At 41.1% G+C, this 25,967-nt stretch overlaps 1 protein-coding gene across 17 annotated transcripts in view; it reads left to right on the forward strand.

The window, feature by feature from the left end:
* Nucleotides 1–24,000, forward strand: part of tcf7l2 (transcription factor 7 like 2) — an 83,883-nt gene extending 59,883 nt beyond the window's left edge. For 2 of the 17 annotated variants that reach the window (XM_016572350.1, XM_016572356.1), the window contains 10 exons: nt 8,320–8,452; nt 10,073–10,175; nt 11,342–11,428; nt 16,003–16,143; nt 16,237–16,396; nt 16,696–16,803; nt 17,739–17,802; nt 18,463–18,513; nt 20,150–20,222; nt 23,103–24,000. In XM_016572350.1, the coding sequence (XP_016427836.1) occupies nt 8,320–8,452; nt 10,073–10,175; nt 11,342–11,428; nt 16,003–16,143; nt 16,237–16,396; nt 16,696–16,803; nt 17,739–17,802; nt 18,463–18,513; nt 20,150–20,222; nt 23,103–23,544 (1,362 nt within the window). In that variant the 3' untranslated portion in view covers nt 23,545–24,000. Of the gene's footprint in view, nt 1–8,319; nt 8,453–10,072; nt 10,176–11,341; nt 11,429–16,002; nt 16,144–16,236; nt 16,397–16,695; nt 16,804–17,738; nt 17,803–18,462; nt 18,514–19,587; nt 19,661–20,149; nt 20,223–20,744; nt 20,807–23,102 lie in introns of those variants that run through there. The other 15 variants (XM_016572363.1, XM_016572365.1, XM_016572367.1 and 12 more) reach the window with 15 other exon arrangements.
* The last annotated feature ends 1,967 nt before the right edge of the window (nt 24,001–25,967 follow it).

The raw sequence follows: 25,967 nt of genomic DNA on the forward strand, positions 1-25,967 counted from the left end.
TTGATTGCATTGTCTGACAGTCTCTCATACGTTTTTTTGCAAAGCAAAGAGTTTTATAAATGTTTTACGAATTTAAATTGTTATTTCAATTATAATATAAAATTTAAAGAAGCAATTACAGTTTAGATTCTTAAAATAATCTTTTGTCAGTGTAATAATGTTAAAATAAACTAAAAAGAAATAAATGTTGAGATTTTGAAACAAATACAAAATATGATTTATAATTGGCTTTTGTTTTTTTTATAAATATAACTAATATTTATATACACAATTTTTTAAAAATCATTATGTGTATTATTAATAGACATATAATTCAGAATGGAATGCCATTTTAATCTATTTAAAAATTACTCTTTATTTCAAAAGAGAATTTATAATTGTAATATTGAATTGTCTTTAAAATGCATCTATTATAAAATCTATTTTTATTATAATTAATTGAAATTGTTAATTTAATTTCTTTGGCATCAAAATAAATTCACATATTATTGGCAGAGGTCTTCTTACAATAGGAGTTTACTTTGTAGAATCAGTGGAAGTATTTATTTTTCAATGTTCTTAATAGCATTACATTTATTTAATTATGTATTTTTCTCCTCATTATTTTCTCTTATTTAAAAACATTAAGAATGATTGTAAATTTTGTCTCCTGATAATGTTTTTGATCCTTTATGGCTGCGCTTGGCTTGTCATCATTGTGGCGGGTGTTTGCAGGCTGCCGGTCAGCGGCGGCCGAACTGCTAGTTTACTTAAGAAATTGCACGTGTGGCAGAGGGGGGCCGTGGGAGCGTGGCGGACCGGCTGAATAGAGGGAGGGGAGGCAATTAGCTGCCACGTTGCCGGGGCTCTTTTACTTGTCAGGCTGGCTTTTGTGTGAGTCTTGTAGAGGACATTCCCAGGGTTTTGTTTTGGCATTTAGGGCCAGAGGACAGCAGCCGAACAGCGGCGAGGAGAAAGGGAGGGAAAATGTAAGCATTGAAAAACAGCATGTGCACTTTCTCAGTTTCAAAAAATGGAGGTACATTTTTTCTTTTAAATGTATGAGAAAAATAAAATTGTACAAAATAATTTCAGATGTAATGACAGTTGGTTTTTGGCAGTGTATTTTTTAATTTAAAATTGAAAAGTTTAAAATAGTGGGATATTTGTGGCTACATAAAAATTACATTTGAAATCAAAAACAAGGGAAAAGATACACATTTTTAGATTGTGATAAAACGGACGGAAAGTTTTGAATTAGTTATTTCAATTTCTTGTTTTTGTGAATCCAGATGGTTAATATTTAGAAAAATTATTTAAAGACAGCAAAGTAAAATAAAAAATACACACAAATAAAAGAAAGGATTTGTGGAGTAGATGCACCAAAGGCCTTTGCCGTTAAATTTAATGAGTTAAATGTGGGAGCTTCTTTATTCCCCTAAAAAAGAAATAGAGGGAATAAAACAATAGAAACAAGACCCCACATTGATGTCACATCCATGTCAAAACGGAGACAAATACCTTTCTCCCCTTTTCCTCCGTCCTCCCCCGGATGGTGGGCTTAGAGAGGGGACTGTCCGAATCACACAGCTAAGTGACTGCTTGCCACACTTTGCTGATCTTGCCCTCCCTTTGTGGATGTTGTTTTCTCTTGTCTTTTCTCTCGCTCTCTCTCTTTCTGTCTTCTTCCCTTGCCTTGCTCGCTTTACCTTGTTGTAGCCAAGGCTTTTCAAGCTGCTAGTTCGTCTTTGGGCATCCTGGAGGCACTGCAGAACCCACACAAACACACACAAACTTGGACAGACACATGCACAACCATAATAAGCTTTTTTTTCCTAGTGGTTTTTCATGTTTCTTTGCTTGTGGGAAGACATCTCTGCAGCTCTGATAACTATCAAGTGAGATTCCTCTTCATCTTTTTAAAAAAACAACGTATCACTTTGAGCTGGACCGACTGAAAACGGAAAACCTGACGGAGGAATGAGTGATTATCCGCCGGCGGAGGACAGGCCTTGCCGGACGTCCTGAGACGCAGCTCTCACTGTGATCCGCTCCTAAAGAAAAAAAAAAAAAAAACCAACAATGGCGTGCGCGCGAACTTTTGCCAAGACCCTTTGGAAAACGGAAAACCTGACGGAGGAATGAGTGATTATCCGCCGGCGGAGGACAGGCCTTGCCGGACGTCCTGAGACGCAGCTCTCACTGTGATCCGCTCCTAAAGAAAAAAAAAAAAAAAACCAACAATGGCGTGCGCGTGAACTTTTGCACAGACCCTTTGGTGTGGGACACACACACATGCACCCGCTCAAACACAATAGCAGTTTTGGGAAAGAAGCTAAGGTTGAAAAAGAACAAGAAGAGAGGGAAGAAAGGAGAAACACTCTTATTAGTTGGCGGGAGTGAGAGGTGGAGGACAGGGGAGGGCCGCGGCGCTGCTCATGTACCCGAGAGAAGGCCTTTCACTGGGGCTGGAGGAGAGGGGAGGAAAGACTGTCTCTCTGGCCTCTGGGCTGTCTCTCCTGCAGCAGGTTGGCTGCTGGCAATTCAGTCTTAATGCCTGGGTAAGTGCTCAGCGCTAATACACACGCTGCTTTCACACTCGTGTGGCCTTTTTAAAATCTTCTCTCTGCTTTTGTTAGACTGACTCAGTGCCAGGACTGTGGTAAAGGATGCACTGTCTTTTTATCTGCTTCAGAGTGGCTTAAGATGTCTGTGAATGTGTGTGTGTGTGTGTGTGTGTGTGTGTTTCATAAGGAAGAACTAAGATAGATTGATGGATATGGCATTTGAAGATGTGCATTTAGTTAAAAAGTGTCTGATCAAAGGTTGTTGGAAAGGAAGTGAAGTCATAATATATGAACAATATGATTATAGCATAAGTATTCTCGGTGTTTATTTTCAGCCTGTGACTTTAATTTGCATTTAAGAAAATTAGTTCTGTTGTCATTTCATTTTTCTTTATTGCTTTAAATTGACAGAAAAAATATTCTTACATTTACTTGAGGCTTAAAATGCATTAATAATTCTTTGTTAAATAATCCTGCACGTGTATGTTGCTTTCACTTTCATTAGAAGCAATATTACACTTTTTTCTTAATTTTTTGAGAGTTTTCTGTATCTCATTTGTTTTTATATGAAGGAAGTGAAAAATTGGCACCATGTTTTTCTGTTTTGAGAACAGAGGAGGGAAGTTGCTATTTATATTTTCATAGAGAGTCATAGTTAGGCATTTGTTTTGTTTGTATGCATTTGTGTGTGTGAGCGGTGGGCGGATGAGGGTTGTTATAGTGACGGTGACATCATCATAGTTCCACATTCTTTTGAAGTTCTTCTGTCTCATTTCGAGCTTTCTTTTCCGAACGGCACACATTGGCTGCATCTATTTCTTGCTCATTTGAACATTCCCATACATAAACAAGCGTGGATGTTTTCTGCATTGTGTCCACTGTGCTTGGATGCGAGCCATTGGCACGTACGCATCTCGAGTTCAAGTCCTTGGCAGCTTTTTTTTGCTTGCTCTGGAATTTCGCAGGCCTGAGAGCCCCTCTATCCATCATGAGGATGTCACACCCCCTGTGTGTCCCCCCCCCCCCTAGCCCCACTACAGCTCATTAGAGCCCACAAGCTCCAGTGACAACTCATCATATCATGCCGTAAAGCGGAGAGAGGCGCTCAGGCCCTCAGGGGCCACAAGGTCGCCACCTTCACATTTTGTCTTTAAATTGCTCTGCAAGGTGCCACCAAGCGGAAATGTAGCGCCATAAAATGCATTAATAATTCTTTGTTAAATAATCCTGCACGTGTATGTTGCTTTCACTTTCATTAGAAGCAATATTACACTTTTTTCTTAATTTTTTGAGAGTTTTCTGTATCTCATTTGTTTTTATATGAAGGAAGTGAAAAATTGGCACCATGTTTTTCTGTTTTGAGAACAGAGGAGGGAAGTTGCTATTTATATATTCATAGAGTGTCAAAGTTAGGCATTCGTTTTGTTTGTATCCGTTTGTGTGAGCGGTGGGCGGATGAGGGTTGTTATAGTGACGGTGACATCATCATAGTTCCACATTCTTTTGAAGTTCTTCTGTCTCATTTCGAGCTTTCTTTTCCGAACGGCACACATTGGCTGCATCTATTTCTTGCTCATTTGAACATTCCCATACATAAACAAGCGTGGATGTTTTCTGCATTGTGTCCACTGTGCTTGGATGCGAGCCATTGGCACGTACGCTTCTCGAGTTCAAGTCCTTGGCAGCTTTTTTTTGCTTGCTCTGGAATTTCGCAGGCCTGAGAGCCCCTCTATCCATCATGAGGATGTCACACCCCCTGTGTGTCCCCCCCCACCCTAGCCCCACTACAGCTCATTAGAGCCCACAAGCTCCAGTGACAACTCATCATATCATGCCGTAAAGCGGAGAGAGGCGCTCAGGCCCTCAGGGGCCACAAGGTCGCCACCTTCACATTTTGTCTTTAAATTGCTCTGCAAGGTGCCACCAAGCGGAAATGTAGCGCCAACAGCTTTTTCCTGCTGCTCTCCGGCCCTCTGTCTTCCTATTTCTCCTTGTATCTCTTCCACAGGCCTCTCACAGAATAACCATATATCACTATAACCAAATTTTGTGATTTTTTCCCAATAATCAGTTAAGATTTACTTACTATCAGTGATCTTTTTAAAAAAAATTTTTTTACAATTATTATTATTATGATTTATTTTGGAAATTGATATAGTAAATATATTTTTTTCTAAGTATGTTCTGCTCTTAATTATTTAATTGACTAAAAAAACACTTTCACAGTCACTATGAAATGATTATGTTTTTTAAAAAAATTTAATAATCAACTGATGTAAGATTTGCTTAGTATCAGTGTTGTTATACATTTTTATTTGTACATTTTTATTTATTATTATTTATTTAAATGATGGTTTATTATGGAAATTATATAGTAAATATATATTTTTCTAACTATGTTCTGCTCTTAAATGTTTTCTTGTCTACAAAACCTCTCACAGTCTCTATTAAATATTTTTTTTGTAATTAGTAATTACAAGTAATTCTTTTTCTAATAATCATCTGATGTAAGATTTACTTAATATCAGGGGTCTCGTACATTTTAAAATATGAGTATTATGATTTATTTAAATTGATTTATTATGGGAATTTGTATAGTAAATATGTTTTTTTCTTTTTTTATGATAATCTGCTCTTAAATATTTAATTGTCTATAAAAAACAACTATACAATGATCATTTGTTTTTTTTTTGCTTTGATGTAAATTTACCCTATAAAGTGGCCTTGAGTATTTGCGAAAGGCGATATATAAATTATAAAAATAATAATAAATATATGTAGGCTAATTAATAATAATAATAATTAAAATGAATTTCAAATTGTTACTAAATTGATAGAAAATAATTTGTTGTTCAAAGGAGTGGGAACCCTGATATATTCTTTCTCTTGAGTGACAATGTGTATTTTGTGAGTATAAAAGTCATCCTTGTGATAACTAAAAACTTAAAAACTTGTGTGTGTGTGTGTGCACATTACTTTGTTTGTGAACGAGAGAGAAAGAGAGAGTGAAGGACAGGATTTGATAGACGCCGCATCAAAATGAGTGTGACATGCTCTTCTAAGACAAACAGGCCTCTCCATGGCCTGTCCATTAAAACAGGCCCGGCTTTTGTAAGACCACCACTAGGGGTCATGACCCCAAGCAGAAACTGTCAATCTCATTGGTCCGGAGGAGGGTATGTATGTCTACAGATTTACTCAAACACTCAATGGGTATACAGACAGATTTGTTGACAAACATTGAGTATTTTATATTTATTTTCCTCGTTCAAACACATCTACAAACTGCCGGTGTTCTCAGGAAATCACCACCTCTGGAAATCCGGTTTTCTTTTTTAATATTATCATTATTATTTACCTGGTTATGTGAATTAGTCCTTTAGCCTTTTTTCCTCTGTGTAGTTGTGATGATTGTGGTGGGAGGTATTGGCAAACGATTAAACAGGAAGTAGCCCGCTTTCTTTGCACATAATAGAGAAAAAGACGCCCACATATTTTCTTTGTGTTCCTTGTGTGGGTTTATTGTGTGTCCCGCTGGACCTCCGTGTGTCAGTCTCTAAACTCAATGAGTTGTTTAGAAGTAGGGTTTTAAAGAACGCTTATTCTGCGATTGTTAGCGTCCGACAGTATATGCGGTTGTCCGCGAGAATGCACGGGAGCGTACGTAGGTGGTCTTCCTCACTCCCCTGAGTTGCTAGAGACAATTAGCCATGTCTGGAAGAACAGGGTAAAGCCATCGTACAATAGCAACGGGGTCAATAGAGCCAGATTTATTGTGAGGCTTTTCTTAAGACTGAAGACTTAATGGACTTGAATAGCACTCAGAAGGGAAATTGTTTGAAGAATGTGTTTTTGTATGGTGATTATCCATTGTGCCATGTTATTTTTGTCCCACTGTGTGTCTTGTCCGGAAGGCATCATGACAACAAAGAAAAACCAAACAGAAAAGTGCTTGCGTGCCAGGCCTAAACGCAGGTCCACGTTTTTGCAGGCGCGTTTCTCCCGTGCGAAGAATACAAGTTAAAGAAATTCTATTTCTAGCTATTCCAATCGACCTCCTTTTTTCTTCTCAGGGTTTTTCTGATCCGTTTAGGTGGAGAAGCGGGCAGAAACGCTACTGTAGCAAGCCGCGATAGCGTGCTGCGCTCCCCAGAAGCCAGATAAACGGGATGCCCGGCTATTATTCGTGTGGCTGTGTGGCGTTTGAAAGGGGTTCTGTTAGGCCCAGTGACTGTGATGTAAATCATTTGGCTTGTCTCTGGGTGAATGTGGCCGCAGTGGACAGCCATTTGGAGCTGTCCCTCAATGGAGAGGCCTTGTACAAAAGAACTCATTTAAATGGCTACTAAAGCCTTTCAGCGCAGGGAGAATTGACAACATTCTTTCACATCATTACTGAGGGGGAGGTTATGGGGTAGGTTGCGGTGGAGGGGTGTGCGGCACCGTTCCCTTAATGGCAAACTCGTCAGCTGTGTTTGGCAGCTGTCATCATCCCCGTCTGTTTTTCTGATGACAGGTCTTTCTTTTTAAAATGTATTTTTATATCTTATCTCTCTAGTTGTTTTTCTCCACGGCCTCGTGCTTTCCTTTTCCCATTTCTCTTTCTGTCTCCACACTATTTTCTGCTCTCAGGGGCCCCGAAAACGTCCCCAGAGCCCCTTTTCTTTCCTCGAGCTGCTCTGTTCAGTTCATTAATCTTTCATTGGGAATATGGCAGAGCGGAACGCCCCCAATGCTGAAAGCGGCCTCTCTCTGTGCCTGTTTAGAGGCCCTGGATGGACACTTCAACCTCTCAGGCCTGGGCCCTGGTGTCCTTCCCATTCTCAAAGCTCTGATATTTTAGTCCTGACAAAAGGATGGCTCACCTCTGCTTTTATAAAACATGTCCTGACATTTAACGCCATTGTGTTTTTAACAACATCTCAAGTGCTGGATTTAATTTGGCACATTTTAAATAAAGACAGTGGCCCCTATGTGCCTTTTTCCGAATGTGCTGCAGGACATGCACAGCTGTCAATCATACGTGCAGGCGCCTCAAAACCCGCATGTATGCGAACAGCTTGAGATGTTTTCCTGTCAGTCGGCTTGGTTTGCGCCGATTTATGCAGCGTCTACGGAAGCAAATCCCAGTCCACGTGTGTCCCGTCAAATCTACGGCACGGCAGTAATCTGGTTAGGTCGCGTGTACTGGGAATACACTAATGCCAGGCCATGCCTCAGCACCCCTCTGCTCGGCTGTAATCTTGGGTAATTGAAAATGGGGCCTGTGCCACTTAAGAACGCAAAGAGCAGATTACATAGCTAAAACCAATTTGACCAAAATGCAGAAATGGATTTTCTCTCTTCCCCTCCACCCCTCCTTTACTATCTTTTATAATGCAAACCCTTTCCAAAACCAGACCCTGAAGGAAGAGGAAGGGGTGGGAGCACGAGATGCGGGTAACCCAGAAAAAAAAGGAGGGAGAGCGAGAGTGTGCTCAGATTGGCTGTCATTTGGTTTATTAGGTGGTTTTGGTGATTGTTTGTTTGGGTCACGTAATGCAATCAGGCACTGTGTCTTTTATGCATCCAATGACTGTTGAATCAATAAAGTGCACGTCTGAAAGTGTTTTTAATTACAAACCACCCTGTTCTGAGAATGGGCTTGTGGTTTGTGATGGACGCAGAGTTGAAATGGAGGTGCCGGTGTGTTTCTGCCTCAACCCAAACATGTATTAAAAGCTTCTTCTTCTTCTTCCCACCCCCTTCCCTCTCTTTTTCTGTTTCTTGCCAGTCTAATAAGGTCCCCGTGGTACAGCACCCTCACCATGTGCACCCGCTCACACCTCTGATCACTTACAGCAATGAGCACTTCACGCCTGGGAACCCCCCTCCACATCTACAGGCAGACGTGGACCCCAAAACAGGTACATATGCATGCACGTCTTCCTTTACATTCATGAATTTCAAAACAGGCAGGACGAAACCCAAGGCTAACCTTCAGGCCTGGTTAACGAACGGCGCTGTCACGGTTACACTGTGATCTCGCCAGTCTGTATTCACAGCTACCTGGTAAGTTGCATCAGAGCGTTTCGGAGTCGTCTTGGCTCAGGGCCAAGGTTGCACCCCTCCTTTTGTGTGCATGTTGAGATGGAGCTGTTGACCTGGGTCGGTTAAGCCTGTGGAGCCACTTGACTTCTGGGAGATGTAGCTCTGTTACTTAACTGCGGGATCCCAAAGCTATTCTTGTTCTGATTCGGAGAAACAAAATCTCAGTTTTTGCCCACTTTTGATGACGCACAAATCGGACAATTGTGAAATCTATATTTCCCAACCAGGATGAAAACTGTATGAGCAGGAGGTTTACCAGGAAACTCGATTTGAAGGCTTATGTGGTATCTGTCAGGATTCTCATCTCAAAAACAAAAAGATTTCTGTTCAGGTGTGATATAATGTCATTTGGTGGTATGTTTCAGAATCAGATTATCACACATAGAGGCATTTTCCTCTTCTGCAACACTATACAGTCGAACAGCTGCTCTTCAAAGCTGTCGACAACCTGCATGTTGATTTTAGAGAGGCTTTTTCTGCTCTCATAACAGACCTTATCACTAAGGGCCTCTTTAAGGACTCAGAGACTGTTTAATGTGCTGCTTAATGGCTCGCTTAATTGAGTTTAGAGTTTAATTAATTAACTAATTGTATTAAGACCGCTGTACGCAGTGCCAATGTGCTGTGGAGACATTGTTTTCCTTGTTCTGCACGGCTAATATTAGCCAGCAGTATCAAGCAGAATTTTTACACTCATTTTAGTCGTTTACCTTTAGAATGACTACTTTTTTAAGTGTTTATTTTTACAAAACCAAATTTAGTAGATTTTGAGGCAAAATGGCATCAAGTAGACTAAATGGAAGTACATTGAGTCAGTCCAAAGTCAGCTAGCTTGTTAGCTTGATGTTTTTTTTGTCATTCACATTGTTGCTAACTTATGCTATTGTAAACCACTGAATTCTTATTTAGGGTTGTTTTAAACCTTCTACCCACCACATGTAATGTTAATAATGTGGTTAATTGGCCGCTAAACTCTAAAACCAATATTGGGACCGTTTCCACACTTGAACAGACATCCACCGCTAATGTGTCAGTCTCTCTTAACACATGCTGCAGTGTTTGCGTTGTTGACTTGTGAACCTCAATTATTGCGCGTTGTTAATCCTCTGATTCGATAGACAAATGTGACAGGGCTCTGTATTTTTTCTCCTCTCCCCCGTGTGCCATACAACATCATGGCTGCCTCCACAAGCTTTGATCAGAACGTGTGATTTAGAGCTGTGCATGTGAGCTCAACCTCCTCCCTCTCCCACCTCCCTCTGATGTTGACTTTGTTCAATTGTGTATCTTACAAAGGATAAATTTAACACTTAAACTTCATCGGGGAATTTCTGTGTCAGGACAAGAGCAGAAACATTTTCACACCGTTCACATACACATCTCTTTCTCTCTCTCTCTTCATTCTTTTCTTTGCACTTTTTATATTTCTCTTGCAGGAATCCCAAGGCCTCCACATCCTTCAGATATATCCCCCTACTACCCCCTGTCACCTGGCACTGTAGGCCAGATTCCCCATCCGCTAGGATGGTTAGTACCACAGTAAGCAGCCCAATTTTATTCCTCTTCTTTCGTCTTTGTGATGCTGTTATAACATGATGTTAAGTGGGGTCCAAAGTCTGAGATCTTAAAAATGCTTTTAATTAATCAGTTTTGAATATAATTATGTGTTATTCAATATGTATGTTTAATATATATATATCAAAACACGTGAATCTTAAATAAAATATTTAATTAAAATAAAATATTTAAATTTTATCAGTGCTTATTTTATTTTACAGGGTTCAGTTTGATTATGAATCACAGATCCCAGATTTTTATTGAGGAACCTGACTTTTGGGCACCACTTCATATATTATGACATATTTAAGACTGCATTTGTTCAAATATGTTGCCTTTTGCCATTGTGTATCTTATATTCTCCAGGCCTCTGTCCGCCTTGCTGTGGGCCTCTGGGTACTTAAGATGCAGTTTGAGACTTCGGCCATCACAGGACACAAAAGCTAACTCTTAACCCTCTGTACAGTTTATACATTCTGGAAAGGCACCACTGGGGCCCACAGCAATGCACCCATGGCTTTCTTCATCCCCTAAACTCTAAATTGCCTCTTTGTGGCAAATGCTATTTTGCGTGTCTCTGTATTGTCCAATTAGAGTAATGAACTGTGATTGCCAGTATTTTACCCACAATTCCACACGGGGGCTCTCCCCTGGTAACTCTTGTCAACACTTGTTAATATGACAAAAGGCTACAAATTAAGCTCTGTTAATTTAATGTTTTCTCACCACGATCTAAATACCGAGAGAGGCCCCAAGCGCAGCCACGGCCCTTTGATTCTCTGCACTTTATTTTGGTATAAATTTACATTCATTATTGTTTGTCTTTGGATGTGTAGACCTCAATTAGCGTGATGGCTCCATTAAAGGGGCCGGTGCTTCGTCTTTAATTAGCACAACAAAACACCTAGTTTCAGCTCAGGGAGAGGGGCTTCCATCGACACCAAGCGCGGGGTTATGAAATTTAATTAGCCATTCCTATCAGATTTGTGGCATTCAAATTGTTCAGAGTTTGCTTCCCTTTGATCTGCGCTCTGCAATCCCCTAGATTTTTGTTCTGATCAAATGAGAATAAAGCCGCCTGCATAGAGAGTGCTTTTTTCTCTTTTTTCATCCCTTCCTTTACCTCTCTTCCTTTCTTCTTTTCCTAGGCAAGGTCAACCAGTTTACCCAATCACGACGGGAGGTTTCAGACACCCCTACCCAACTGCCCTCACTGTCAATGCGTCCATGTCAAGGTGAGTTGAGCCTTGGGATGGCGCGTGTCAAAACCCTTGCAAACTTCTCCCTTAAGGAGAGACAGCTCTCGCCTCAGTGTTCAAAAAGACGGTCCCGTGCGATCCGCTATGTATTAAAATATTAATTATTGTTATCATTTTATAATGAGACCCCTAAAGAACGTTTACCCCGACTGAATGGCAGAGAACGAGAGGACTGTCAGTTTAACTACAGTCACATGCAGAAGTAAACCGCTGCAGATTTCGGGGGCCGTCGTTGGACGCTGAGCGAGAGCTTTGTGTGGCCCGTTGGGGTCTGGTTTAAGTGTCGATTTGGACGCAAATGCCCCCAGGAGAGCACTAATGGTTGTGTGGGTGGGTGGGGGGATTGTGGGATATGCGTGTGAGCATTTGTTTGTTTTAACTGTGACAGTGATTGCTCCCTTGTGACTGTTACTCATCTGTTATGTGAGAAGTGGGAGGTGTTTGCTGTAGATGACAAATCTCTGCTTGCTTTATAGCTTTTATATCATTTGAACACAAAAGTGAGATGCAAACAGCTTCATTTGGTGGTCACCTTCTTCTACATTTACTCGGCCTTTCCCTCCTAATCGGAAACATATGATACTCTTTTCGCAATGATGATGAATGTGAAGATGATGATGATGATGATGATGGTGGTAGTGCTGAGACTAGCCAGAGAGGCACAGAGGCAGATCTGGTTTATAGTTTCGAGAAATGGAGACCAACTCGAGCCCAGCCTGTGTCTCCAGACAGGGACAAACTCTTGTTTAATTGCAGAGTGATTGGAAAAGCAGCTCTGGAGGCCTGGCGAGCTTAGACCAGAGGACGTTGATGGATAAATGTGAGCAGGGAGGGAGGAACAGGGAGGGGTTTTGTGCGCCTTAAACACTGGCCTGAGGTTTGAGTATTTTTGAGGGGAGAAAAGCTTTGGAGAAGATACTCAAAACTCAAAGAAATGTCTCATACAGTGTTTCTGTTCAGGACATTTGGATGTTTAACATGCTCAAACATTGGGCCCTCATTCATGAAACACGAGCGGAAACAAATATGTGTGAGTTGTGTAAAATTGCTTGCGTAATTGTACATTTTCGTGTCCAAAGTATAATTATGAACAATTTAGACATGAAATAAAAAAATAATATTTCATCAAAAATGAGAAGAATGAGTTTTTGTGTGAATCATTCGTAAAACATTTTTTCTAAATTAACCTCTCTTTGATGCAAAGAGAAGTTAATTTAATTTACTGTTATGTACATAGACAAATGTATGCACAAATGGTTTTACGAATGATTCATTCATGAAATGAGCAGAACACATTTTAGTAAAATCTTAAAGAACAACACATGCAAATAAAAAATACATAAGAATATCTTATGAACAGTTTATTCTTGAACCGCAGATTACTTCATGAAACATGAGCAGAACAAATTTCTTCGTAAGTAAATCATAAAACAAAGTAAATTATCTCAGTGAATGCAGCAAATTTACACAAGAATGTTAAAACAAACAATTAACATTGATTCTGCTTGCGTGAGTAAATGAGGCCCAATCTCGCGCTTGCATCTAGTATATTTTCATCATCCTCACAGTTTAAAGTTGTCAGGCCAAACATAACAGCTCTGAAACACAATATTTAGCTCTGCAATGATGATCAGAGTGCATTGGCAGCTGCTCTGCTTATGAGCACAGGGTCTTTGCAGCTGGTCCCGACTCTTAAAGGTCCGTTTTTATTAACAGCTGGCTCTGAAACCAAGGCTTCACACATTTGACACCAACAGCTTTCACCCCGTGTGTGTTTTGAGGTCTCGGCTCCATAGAGAAGTCGTTTGTACCCTGCCAAGGCCCGAAATGAGCCCATTCTGCCTGCTTCGCGCGGGTCTGCAGCCTCTGCTCCGGCGCTAGACCTTCACTTAAGTGACAGCTGATTCTGTTCTAATGAGGCCTTTATATTGTGATCATCCTATTTCCAGTGCAGGCTAATTGAATCTTCTGAATGGGGGCTAGGGGGATTGGCGATGTGCTGGGGAAGAGCTAATGCGTTTTGATAATCTGTAATTGAATTAGCATAGATTAATAAGTGGTGGTCTTGTGTCTCTGCGGAGGGAAGGTGCTTTAGCATGTTTGTGTCAAAACCGGCGGCGTCCGCTGTCACCGGCCTCCTGCGCAAAATAATGAGCACCAGGAAAAGGTTTCATTAATTGTGTTTATGGTTTTTCTATGAATAAAGAGGGCGAGAGAGAGGGAGGGGGAAGTCTTGCTTTGTCTTCTTTCACAGTCAGTGGACGAGAACTCCAGGAGGCCTCGGGATTAAGAGACGCCCATATGATGCTCTCTGGTGCCTGTCTTTGGCTCATAGAGATTCTGATGGCCCTATCTGCCGTCATTTATTATGCAGTTAGCACACAGGGCTTCATGTAGCGATCTGCTTTTCACCCAGGTAACACTTCAGCCTCCTAAAAAATACATTTCAGATCACGAACAGCGCGGACTCGGATCCGGCAATTGAGCTACATGGTTTTGATAATGGGGTTGGAGTCATACAGGTGTATCAGCCGTCCTGGGTGACAGGGGGAGGAAGTGTAGGCCCCTCGGCCCCTCGGCCCCTGCCCGTTCCTGCCCTTTGATATGTTCCTCCGCTCCTATCCCTTCTTTTTCGGTGGAGGAAGAGAAAGCGAATGACAGACAGAGCGCACCGGTGGGGTCATTATACATTAAACAGGCGCCGTGGCCATCGCTCCGATTGGCAATTAAATGGCACTCACTGACACTCGGCTGGTATGGAAGAAGATTGAGACATTGGACCCTGCAGGGGCCCTTCTCGGCACACCTCTCTGTCTCACTCTTCCCTCAGCAGGGCTAAATTGGTGGCAGGCTCTGCTGCGTGCTGATGAGCGGAATGATGCCCTGTGCTTCAAAGGGATGGCCGTCATGTTTAAACCATAACCTGGGCCTCGCTATGGCAACAGCGGCACGGGTGGGGGCGGCGCTGATGGGACAGTCAGGAGGAAAAGGAGGGAAAAATTGGACGGTGGAACAGAGGAAATTTTAACAAGTATGCAAGGACAGAAAGAGAAAGAAAAAAGGTGGGGGCTAATGATCACACCGCTGCAGCCACAACGCCGGTCCCCCCTCGGTAGAAGCGGACGGGCGGCCCGGATGACATGGCACAAACACAAATGTGTCAGGGATGAAGGGAAGAGAGAATAGGAGAAGAGAGATTGGGGGGAAACACAGTCCCCAGAGAGAACCTCCAACAGAAACTAGTTGTTCCTTGTGAGTTTACGCTCATCATTATATTCTGGCTCCAAGCCATATAGCCACACTCAAGCAGATAATGAGCTGTTTGAAAAAAAAGAATTATTCCTTCTCTTTTTTTCATCATCCTTCATTCTTTCTCTCAGATTTGTGTACGGCCATGCACAACTGGGACGCACTACAACACACACACACACACACATACACACACTCAGGCACAGATATGTTTATTTGTACACTCAGGAATTCTGCATTCCTACAGATCTTTATATAATGCTAGGGGATGATATTATAGACAAGTCCTTCAATCAGCCAAGGGACGTTTTAGTTTATGTTTTAAGGAAAATAATCAAATTGTAAAGTAATTGAGAAGAAAATGACCACCCTAAATAGTCTCAAAATGACCACACTAATCAAAAATATTATTTTGAATCAGAAAAATACTCATGAAAACAATTTGACCCTATTTCATTTATTCATAAATGTTTGTGGTATGTGAGTCATCAACACACATTGTTCATAGTAATTTTTCTTTTGTCACAATGTAGTGTTTTCTCCACTTTGAAATGAACAAGGCCATGTGGGTGGAAGAAAATAAAATTAACCAATAACTTTATATCCCACTCAAATATTTTGATGTATCGTAATGTTTTTTTTTTTTGCTCTTATTTATAATGAATTATCATGCGTGTTGTTTTGAAGAAAACAGTTGTCAAAAATTATCAAAATGTAACAATTTCTCTAAGACTGTGCGGGTGGGAAAAAATTATATCCAAGAATATTATAGCCCACTTTTTGTTAAAGACAATATAAAAATAATGTTTTGATCATTACTATTCATTATTGTGGTCAGATTATCAGTGCATGTTATTCTGAAGAAAAAATGTTTCATATCAAAACTTCACAATTTCTCTGCCTCTGAAATGACTTTTTTGTTTTGCTTACGTGGCTGTGGGGAAAAATTATATTAATAATATTAACCAGTAATTGAATCGTTGCCCACTTTTATGATGCAATCAAAACATCATGGATAAATTTATATCCTTCCCAAAATTCACTCCATCTGTTTTGTTTGATTTCGAAATGCATCGCATTTTGGAACTAAAATGCTTTTTGTTTCATGTCGAGTTCTAGATTTTGAATTTGTCATTTATTGCCATTTCCCTTTTCCCACATAACAGATGTATTAGGTTACTGCTGCTTTGTCTTTATAGCCAATGATGTGTCAAGTCTTTAGCTCATAGTCAGTGCTTTGCTCTGTGAATGTGTGTGTCCATCCATCATTTCACCCATGTCCACTCTGACGATTTACACAGTCTTCTCTCCTCCAGGTTCCCTCCTCACATGGTGCCCCCCCACCACAGTTTGCACACCACAGGGATCCCCCATCCAGCCATCGTCACGCACAACGTCAAGCAGGAGTCCTCTCACAGTGACATCGGCTCCCTCAACAGCTCGTGAGTTTACTTTACACTTATCAGTTCTCTATTAATCCAATGCTGTCACAAGCTGGTATGCACGCGCTAACATCCGATCCCTCCCATTCGCAGGAAACAGGATGCGAAAAAAGAGGAGGAAAAGAAGAAGCAGCCACACATAAAGAAACCTCTGAACGCGTTCATGCTTTACATGAAGGAAATGAGAGCCAAAGTGGTGGCAGAATGCACACTTAAAGAGAGCGCAGCTATCAACCAGATCCTAGGCCGAAGGGTGAGCGTCTCTAACGCACCATACAAAGTAGCAGCAGGCTGTCTCAACTACTAAGACCACAGATTGCAGTGTTGTCGGCGGTGGAAAAACACTGCTTATTCACGTTTCTATTTCTGTGTAACTGTAATCTTGCTCAATGTTGCTACTGAGTAAAAGTACAATACCAGGGGAAGGGGAAATTTTAATGACAGTGGTTGGAAACACTTCCGTGTTGTTTGAGCCTAAAATATCAGTGGTCTCTTCCTCTGTGATGGCCGCAGCTTTGACGGATGTGTGTGTGTGTGTTTCTATGTGTGCAGTGGCATGCTCTGTCTCGAGAGGAGCAGGCCAAATACTACGAGTTAGCCAGGAAAGAACGACAGCTTCACATGCAGCTGTACCCCGGCTGGTCGGCACGAGACAACTATGTAAGTTTTTAAGTTTTCAACAAGTAACAATTGTTTATTCCCTCCCCAGGGGCCGTAGAGCAGTTTAAAGCCATCTAGATGTGTATTGAGAATCACCCAACAGCCTTTGGAGAAAACTAAAGCACACAGACCTTGTTTTAGGTAGCTGGGCTTCCCCAAACCAGTAAAACAGACCAGCCTAATCAGCTAAGCCAAGCTGGAAGACTTTTAGGTCCATCCACTGTACGTGTGCTATTCCTCAGTGCAGTCAGATCTAGTTCTTTCCACTGCTTTCATTAGTATTCCACTGGTTCACCTAAAAAGAGAAAGGCGAGCTGAGATCAGAGTAATTAAATAACCACAGGGCCTAAACGCCTCGCAGCTTTGATGAAAGAGGACATCTCTCTCCACCACCAGAAATGGGGAACGAGCGCACCGTTTACTGTTTCGCCGGAGTTTCGCGCCTGACAAACGGCCCCACCGCCTAGCCTGTCAACTCTCCTTGGAGTCTGACCATGTTACTTGACTCGCCTAGTCAAAGTTCCTCAACCGGAGCATGATAATCGCACTGTCCGGGCCTGACCTCGGCCTCAACGCAATCACGGACACGTCCGACGGAACCGTAGCCCGTTTTCGAGGAGGACAAACGCAACAAAAGTTCTCTCGCTCCGCTCTTCCCCTCCAGTAAACCGAGCCGCTCAAAGAAACCTCAAGAGCTTCCAATCGTTTCACAATGAAAGGAAAACTAAGCAGCAGCGAGATAACAAGGAATAAACAAAAGGAGAGAAATAGAAAGATAGGGAAAGTTCTGTTTTGTCCTGCAGTGGCATTTCAAACCTTCAGGCTCTTACATGAATAAATAAATCAGTGAAAACATTGGCCTCTCTTGTTCATTTCATGTCTTGGTCTTTTCTGCAATATAATAACTAAGGTTCCTGTCTATTTCTCTTTTTCTGGCGGGTAACTATCAGGGGAAAAAGAAGAAGAGAAAAAGGGAAAAGCAGGCAGGAGAGGGCAATGGTAAGTGAGCTGCAATTATCTCTCATATTAAATCAGACCCATCATCTGTCACAAGTGTGACATCTCAAAGATGAAAGTCTTTTTTGTGCCTGCCTCATTTTGTATATAGCTATGCTACCCAATGCAATATTTACACGATAGACTGCTTGTTATCCCCCTCCCCTCCCCTTGCCCCATGTTGAGCGTTAATAACATTGAATATGCATGACCCCCTCCCACCAGCTGCCCCCGACCCCTTGCCCAGCCCCCCTCCAGCATTTATCGTACTGTGATATGTATGTTTTGAGAGTGTGAGAGTTAATCACCCTTGTGACTGAGTGCCAGCCTCCGAATGTGCCGCCCATGCTTGTGTCACTGTGCTCATGTGGTCGTAACTTTGGACTGTGCCTGCTGCATGCTTTTTATATACCTGCTTATGTAGTGATAATATAAAAAGATTTTTGTTTGGTTGGTTGTTTGTTTGTTTGTTTAAATTCACCCACTTCTTTCAATTAAGGAGGTTTGCTAATTACATTGATTTGATTCACTTGACCGTTCTTCTTTATGATGCTGATTACTGTGAGATATTGCCCAGGAAGTATGCAGAGTAATGTATTTGCGGTCTCTCTCCACCATGGACACCTTTTGAAGGCCTCTGTATCTTGTTCTTTTTTTTTCCAGAACACAGAGAATATTTTCCAAACCCTTGCCTTTCACTCCCTCCGATTACAGGTGCTAATGTCATTTTGAGTCTTAAATTACTAACTTGCTTTTTTCCGATTTTTTTTTTGGTTCTTTATGTATTTGTTTATTTGTGCTTGTGCAGTATATCAAATATATAATTATATTTCTTTAATGAATAATGCCACGTATTTGCTTCATATATCTTTTATTTGCTAAGCTCAGTTATTCTCTTGAAGAATATGTTGCTTTATTTTGCTCCTTTTCAGTTGTTTCCTTTGCTCCATTTTTCATTATACACATACTTTCATCAAAAGATGCTTCTGTGTTAAAAGTCATTTGTTATTAAGTAAAGAATCCCCGATTTGTTAAACTCTAAGCATGCAGCTGCAGTATGTTTATAGGAAAGACCTCTTTATGCTAAGAATAACCAGAGATGTTGTTATCAGGGTAAACCTCCTTAATCTACTGCCTTCAGTAGCTGCCCCTGTGCCAGCATGATTGCGGGCTCTGCCCTGTCTCCTCTTGATCTGCTCCGCTTACAACCTGCCTTCACCCTCCTCAAACACCCATCTATCCATGACCTTCACCCTGGTGCTCAGGTGGGCTGTTTGAGGTGGATGAACATGGACCAGGCCTGATTATGAAGCAGCTTCGTAGTGTTTCCCTGGCTTAAACTAATGCTCCGCCTCCCTCCTATAGCTCCTCCCTGCTCCTGCTACCTCAACAACCTGTCCCTATCACCTCCTCTAGTCTAGAACAGCCAGAGAATGGCCGGCAGACATGTATCCATATCTGCTGCATCCTGCAACGCTTACCTTTTAACGAACGAGCATTTATTTACCCATAAAGAGCCTTGGTTATGGAAGGCATGCACTGAGTGCTGATGTATTGATTTCTGTCATCATTTACTTTCATATTTGTTTCTTGCCGTTTTTAATTTCTAATTGTTTGTATTACTAACAAAATATGGTCAATTGCTACTATTTAAATTTATGTGTAGGGGGAAAAAGACTTTTATAGAGCTCGTCAGATTCATTGGATTCAATTTATCTCTCTTTCCGCTCTCTTTTCTGATTTCATCTCTCCTCCGCTGGCTTCCTCTTCCCTTCTTCGTCACGTCAGATCTGAGCGCCCCAAAGAAGTGTCGCGCACGTTTCGGGCTCGACCAGCAGAATAACTGGTGTGGCCCATGCAGGTGTGTATTTGGTGTGCCGGCAGGTGTGCTAGAGCAGGTGACAGCTGGGAAACTCTCTCGTTGGTGCCTCCTCCCACTTTTCTGGCTCTCTCAGCCTCGCATTCTCTCCACGCCACTTCCTCTGCCAATCAGCTTCTGCAAATCTGGGCGATGTTTTTTTTTTTTCATTGCTAGATGGGGCGGAAGGGTTGTTTGTGTGGTTATTTTTGTGTGAGTGTGTGAAAAAAGGAGTTCATGTAGTACTCCTTTTTTAATTGAATTGGAAAGAGGCGGGGTTAGATAAAAAGGCGGGGTTTATTTCCCTCTGTTAAGGGGGAGGGGTGTGGCCAGAGGGTTGAGAGGAGCTGGTCATGGTAAGTTTTTTGGGGAGGCACGGTACCAATGTCCACAGCTGATTCATTTGCTCTAGCTCCATGCCTTTTTGTGTCCAATGACGTGTGCTTTTTTTTTCTTTCTTTGTTGTGTTTTATGTTCCTCTATGGATAACAGATGCAAATACCCCTAAGAAGTGTCGTGCCTTGTTCGGGCTTGACCAGCTGGGTTTATGGTGCAAACCCTGCAGGTATATTCCCAGCCCCATTCTTGGGGAGAAGATATAAATTACGATGATGTTGATTTTAAGATGACAAAAATCAGCTTTTCTTCTTTTGAAACTTTTTCCATGGATTATATTTTCCTACTTCAATCTCTGAGGCCTTGTTACAGTTTATATGTTTCACAAAGACTTTTTTCTTACTTGTTTCTGTCCTTTTCTGACTTTAGAAACACTTCAGACGAACTGAAATCCTCGGGCAGAAAATGACAAAAGCATAATTACACAGGCATTGTGGTTCAATTTCAAGTCAAGCATAAACTTTTGAGTTTTTATATTCGTATAATTCAGTATTGCTGGTGTTTCTGCCCAAGGAACTAATCTGCTGTTTTGTACTGTTCTGCCCTGGTCACTTCTGTTAGGACTGTGTGATGAAGCCACTTGTTTTGTGGAGGGTAGGGTTGGGGTGATGCCATCTCATCCCCCCCTCTCTCTTTTTTTTCCTCCCCTTCTTCTTCCTTCTCCACTCCTCTCTTATAACCCTTTATTCAGTCCCAACCTCTTGTCTTTCTGTTCTAATACAAGCAGTCTTTGAATTGGGAATGTGTTGATGGTAGGTATTTGTTTCTGCTAAGTAATACCCTTTTCTGTGTCATGCTTGTGCACTCTTTCCTTTTCACCCTTCCATCGTGGACATCAGACGTTGTGCTGTTGTGATACTCCACTGTCCGTTTTCTACTTGCCCAACTGAATCCCCTGTTCCACCGATTTCATTATCCTTGCTAGTGTAGAAATCCATCTGATTCTCCAAAAATCCACTCCCTCCAGTCTGACCTCCTTCAGGAGCAGCAGAAAGCTTCTAAACTTTAGATTATATGTCAATCTGAGTGTTGGATGTTGGACGCATGGTCCAGAGTTCACGTTTGCCATACCTGCAAGTGGAGGGGTAAACTGAAAATTCATATACTTATATTTAATAACTAAAAAGAAAATTGCTTTAATGCTATATTTTCCATTAGATATTTTTATGAGTTAAATATTGTATGAAAAAGCACAAGAGTAATTTATCTTTCTTTTGTAGACTGTTGAATCTCTTTGATTTGATTCGCTCATAACCAGCATTGTTGTTCGTACTTTTAAGTTGAAACCACGCAATATTTAGCATTTTCTTGAAAACAAAACAAAAAACTATCTTGCTAGCCAGTAACTGTTTTATTTGTATGGACGGGTGTAGCTGGAGTTGATGAGGTTGTATTTTTTGCGGGTTAGTGCCGTTCATCAGCACCTCTTGTTATTCAGCGGAACAGCCTGTGCATTTTTTGGGCTGTGCTGAGAGAAACGCTGGTAATTGCGTCTTGATTTAGGGAGCTGTAAGGTTAAAAGACCCCACTCAGCTCTGTTTCCTGAAAGATGCATCTGGAGAAATTCCCTCAGAGACCCATAAATCAATAAGGAACTCCGTGAGATACTTAGAATCAATATGGCTCTTAAAAAATGGATATTAGCTTATTTGCCGCTGTTTGACAGGCAGTTAGCACCTTGACAGACCCAAACCGTGTTTCGTAGCTGTACAGCACAGAGTAGAGTAGCAGGCGGATCAAACGAACACATCTCTGCCTCGATTCACCCATCTTTGACCCTGAAGTGCCACGTCTCCTCTTTATTAAGTCTGTTCTTTGCAGATCCCTCCGGCTGCATGTCGTGCATGCCCACCATAAATAAAGTGGGTTTAAGTGGCCGTGACAAGATTTCCGTCCTCTTTTTGTCATTTTTCTTCATCATAGTGTGTATCGACCTCCCTGACTGTCTCGCAGTGTCTTTTTCGCACTTTCGTCTAAAATCAACACGCATAAGAGCAGGCAGGGGTATGACTTGAGAAACAATCCTTACCTGGCTGTTATTTTCATGACGAAACCACAAAGAATTTGGCGGTTAATTGAACCCGGTTCTCCCGCAACTCTCTAGCTCCCCCTGTCTTTGATTTAATTCCCTTTTATTTTACTCTCTTTTCTCTTTTTGGAGTTAGCCTCGGCTGCATCACTGAGCTCGCCCTTTAGGCAGGATAAAGAGAGTTTTTGGGGAGGAAGGGGGGTTGGTCAGGTCAGGTAGGGCAAGGTACACTGAGGTTTTCCCTCTCTCTCACTGTTTCTCGCGCTTTCTCTCATCCTATCGCTTCTTCTCTCTCTCTCTCTCTCTCTTTCTCTCTCTCCCCCTACCTCACGGCGCGCTGGCTTGGCGCTGGTGAGATGTGGCTGGCTGGAATGGCTGGCCGTAGGCGTAGCAGACGAGGGAGGTCCTGACCCGAGCAGAAATGCAAACATGGCACCACGACCTCTGTGCAGAGCGCTCACACACATGTCTTAGGGGCAAGCTGAGAGTAGCGCTTCCTCTCTAACCTCTTACCCCACCATCTGAACTTCCCCTGAAGGAACACGAGGAAAAAGACAGGAAAAAAGAAGGGAGAAAGAGAAGTGTAATAATTCAAGCTGATGTGTAAACCGGATGGATCCCCTCGCGGTTTGCGAAACCGGGGTGGAGTTCTTTTGTTTGGAGTTGCATTGCGCCGCCAAAGGAAAACAAAGAGAGATGTAGGCCTCACCTCTTTCATCATCCTCCTTCCTCATTCCGTCTGTTCATTTTTCTCACGTCTTCCCACTGTCCTGTCCTCTCTGCATGTAATCGTGTGACACCGTGTGAGAGCGAGATGCCTCCTAATCTCGTCTGGCTCTAGCGTCCATTTTCATGCAGAGTCTGAAAGTGGGTCCGCCAAAGTTGCTAATGAGATCAGCATGGGTGTCCCGAATTTAAGATATGTGCATTTAAATGGACGTTACGGCTCTGTGTGGTTCACTCTAAGGTTCAGACAGAGAACTTCAATGTGTCCCCTCTTTTTTTTGTTTTGTTTTTTAGGAGAAAAAAGAAGTGCATTCGCTACATTCAAGGTGAAGGCAGCTGTGCCAGTCCTCCTTCTTCGGACGGAAGCTTACTAGAGTCCCCCCCATCCTCCCCCTCCATGGTCTCTCCCTCCCCGTCCTCGAAAGAGTCCAAACTACAGACTGAACAAATGCAACCTCTCTCACTGACTATGAAGCCGCCCCCCCTGCTCTCGTCATCCCAACACCATCACCTCTCCATGGCTCCGCCTCCACCTTTAGCTCTGTTGGACAACTCCGTGGCGGGCAAAACGTCCGGCTCGGCACACAACGGCTCCTTGGACCCCTCAGACGTGTCGTCGTCCCGACCCACAGGCTCCGCCTCCTCCAGGCCCACATCAGCATGTCATTCCCACTCTCTGCTGCCCAGCTCCACCACGACTCAACCCCTTTCGCTCGTAACCAAGTCGATAGACTAGCTTCGTTGTTTTTTTAAACCAGCTTTCTCTGTCTGTCTATCCGTCTGTCGCGTGTCTTGTCTTTTTTCATTCTGCATTCTGATTCTCTTGTTTTTTTCTGTGCGATATGGCTATGAAAATTTCGTTAATTCTTTATCAAAGTTCATTGGTCAATATTTGACCTGTCATTATCTAAAAAATGAAATTATTATGATTAAATATTGATAATTAAATACACTAAGTTGTAGAGTATAGCTTTGTGAATCTGCCAAATTTTTTATGAATTTTTTGGGTTCGTTTTTATTCATGTTTTGCTTTTTGTTTTACAGCTGTACAACAGAAAAATGCATAATTGTTATGTAGTTTTACATAGACATGTTTAAAGACAGATATACAAAGTAGGTGAGGATTCGGTGAGCCCTTTTCTCAAAGAATTGGTTCTCCTTCATTATTTGTATTAAATACGAGCTTGTGAACCAATCAAATTTCGTCTCAAGCCCTTCTTTTCTATTGCACAGTCTCATCTCCGCCAGACTGTAGAATTGTGTACAGATTTTTTCCCGTGCCAAAATTTGTGATAATTTCCTCTCCACCTCTTACGACGCTGTAGGTTCTTTCGTTGTCCAATGTTTGTTTTTTTCTTTTCTTTTTCAACCATAATTTGCTGTGACGTTACATAGATTGCTATGTATGTAGTATAAATGTTGCTATAACAAATGTGTTTGGTAGCAGATTGTCAAATAATAAAATTTAAACTTAATAAAAGACGGACGTCATACTGTATAAACCTTGAAGGGCCAAATTATGTACATTAGGAGGTTCATAAAAAACTATTAAATACTACAAAAAAACACAAACTGCCACTTTTAAGTACACTACTACATATAGGTAGATAGAAAAAATAGGCATGTTGATGTTGCAAGAAGCTGTAAAAAAGCTACAAGAGAATCATTCATTCGGTGCCATTGTAGTTGACATGACGCAACTGTAACCCGTCGATTACTTCTCTGGTTTATTAAGATGCTAATGATGAATAGTTTGAATGTTTCCTTAACGGCTGTGATGTTCCTGTTCTCTTTTATGCTCTTATTTTTTATTTTGGTTTGTTTTTATTTCATTTTTTGTTTTGTTTTGTTTTCCGTTTTGTTTTCCATTATTTGAAATGGTTCCCAAAAACCATGTTTTGTAATGAATAAATGTTAATGCTGTACAGTCTCTGTAGCATGCAGTTCTGTATTAATAAAAACGAGTTAGTATGTGAACTTGCCTTCTGTCGTCTAATGCCCTTCATTTGAATATAACTGGCTGAAAAAAAAAATATATATATATATATTTTTTTTTTTCTTTAAATTTATAAAAAGTATAATTTAAAATATTCAAATATTTATTGATTTCAGTCACTAATTTCATTTTGTTTGGATTTACGTAATACATTTAAAATATTACAATATTTTGAATGTTTCTCTATCAGGTGGCATTACCATAGCATCTGGGCCCAAACAACTGTTTAAATAATCTATAATATTTGTGATAGTATATAACCATAGTATATCGATGTTATTTAAAAAAAAAAAAAAAAAAAAAAGTTTTTAACAGCACTAAGTAGAATTAAAATAGAATAGAAAGTGCTAGAAAAAAAAAAGTTGTTAACAGCACTATAATAAAAGTCAGCATTTGACAGTTACAATCCATATTTTTTCAATAATTTAAAATGCTTATTAAATGCCTAAGAACCAAGTTGTGGAACCAGCACACCGGTCACATGCTGGTTTCTTTAAAAAAGTGTTATCTAAATGAAGGCTGCACGCTCTTACTCTGATAAGAATTACAGACAGCAGTAATGATGATTAATGCTAATGAAACTGTGCCAGATCAACCTGAAGTTAGAAGATCCCTGTGTTATACTGTCTACAGCTGGTTTCACTCAGGCTGGAATTCAGCACAAAGCCCATGCCAGGATCCGTTACTTTAACTAGGCAGAGTAAATCAGTTAGTCATTTGCTTAAGGGATTAAAAGTAATCAGAACTGGTATTTTATATTATAAAAAATATGTTTCAATCGATTTCAATAATTTGGTTAACACAGACACCTCTAGAGGAATGTTACTTCCTTCTTCTTGCACATTATTTTCATTAATTTGGCAAATCAAAAAAAGTCATGGTCCAGTTGTTACACACCAGTTAAAGATGCTATGTTTTCTGTCATGTTTCTTTTTTAAACAGAACAAGCAGACGTGAGCCACTGATATATTCTATACAACAAAACATCCAGACCTTGCTGCCTATGAAACAGACATTGTTATTTTCTGATGTAACTGCAGTATTTTGTTACTCATATGTTGTCTGATTTCTCAAGAAGAGTTGCGGGAGTCTTGATAAGGATCATTTAGCCAACAATCCAAGTCCATATGCTTTGAATCGCTATATAAAGAATAACAGACATT

The sequence above is a fragment of the Sinocyclocheilus rhinocerous genome, unplaced genomic scaffold (assembly GCF_001515625.1).
Source record: "Sinocyclocheilus rhinocerous isolate Xijiao unplaced genomic scaffold, SAMN03320098_v1.1 scaffold140, whole genome shotgun sequence".
Taxonomy (NCBI): Eukaryota; Metazoa; Chordata; class Actinopteri; order Cypriniformes; family Cyprinidae; genus Sinocyclocheilus; species Sinocyclocheilus rhinocerous.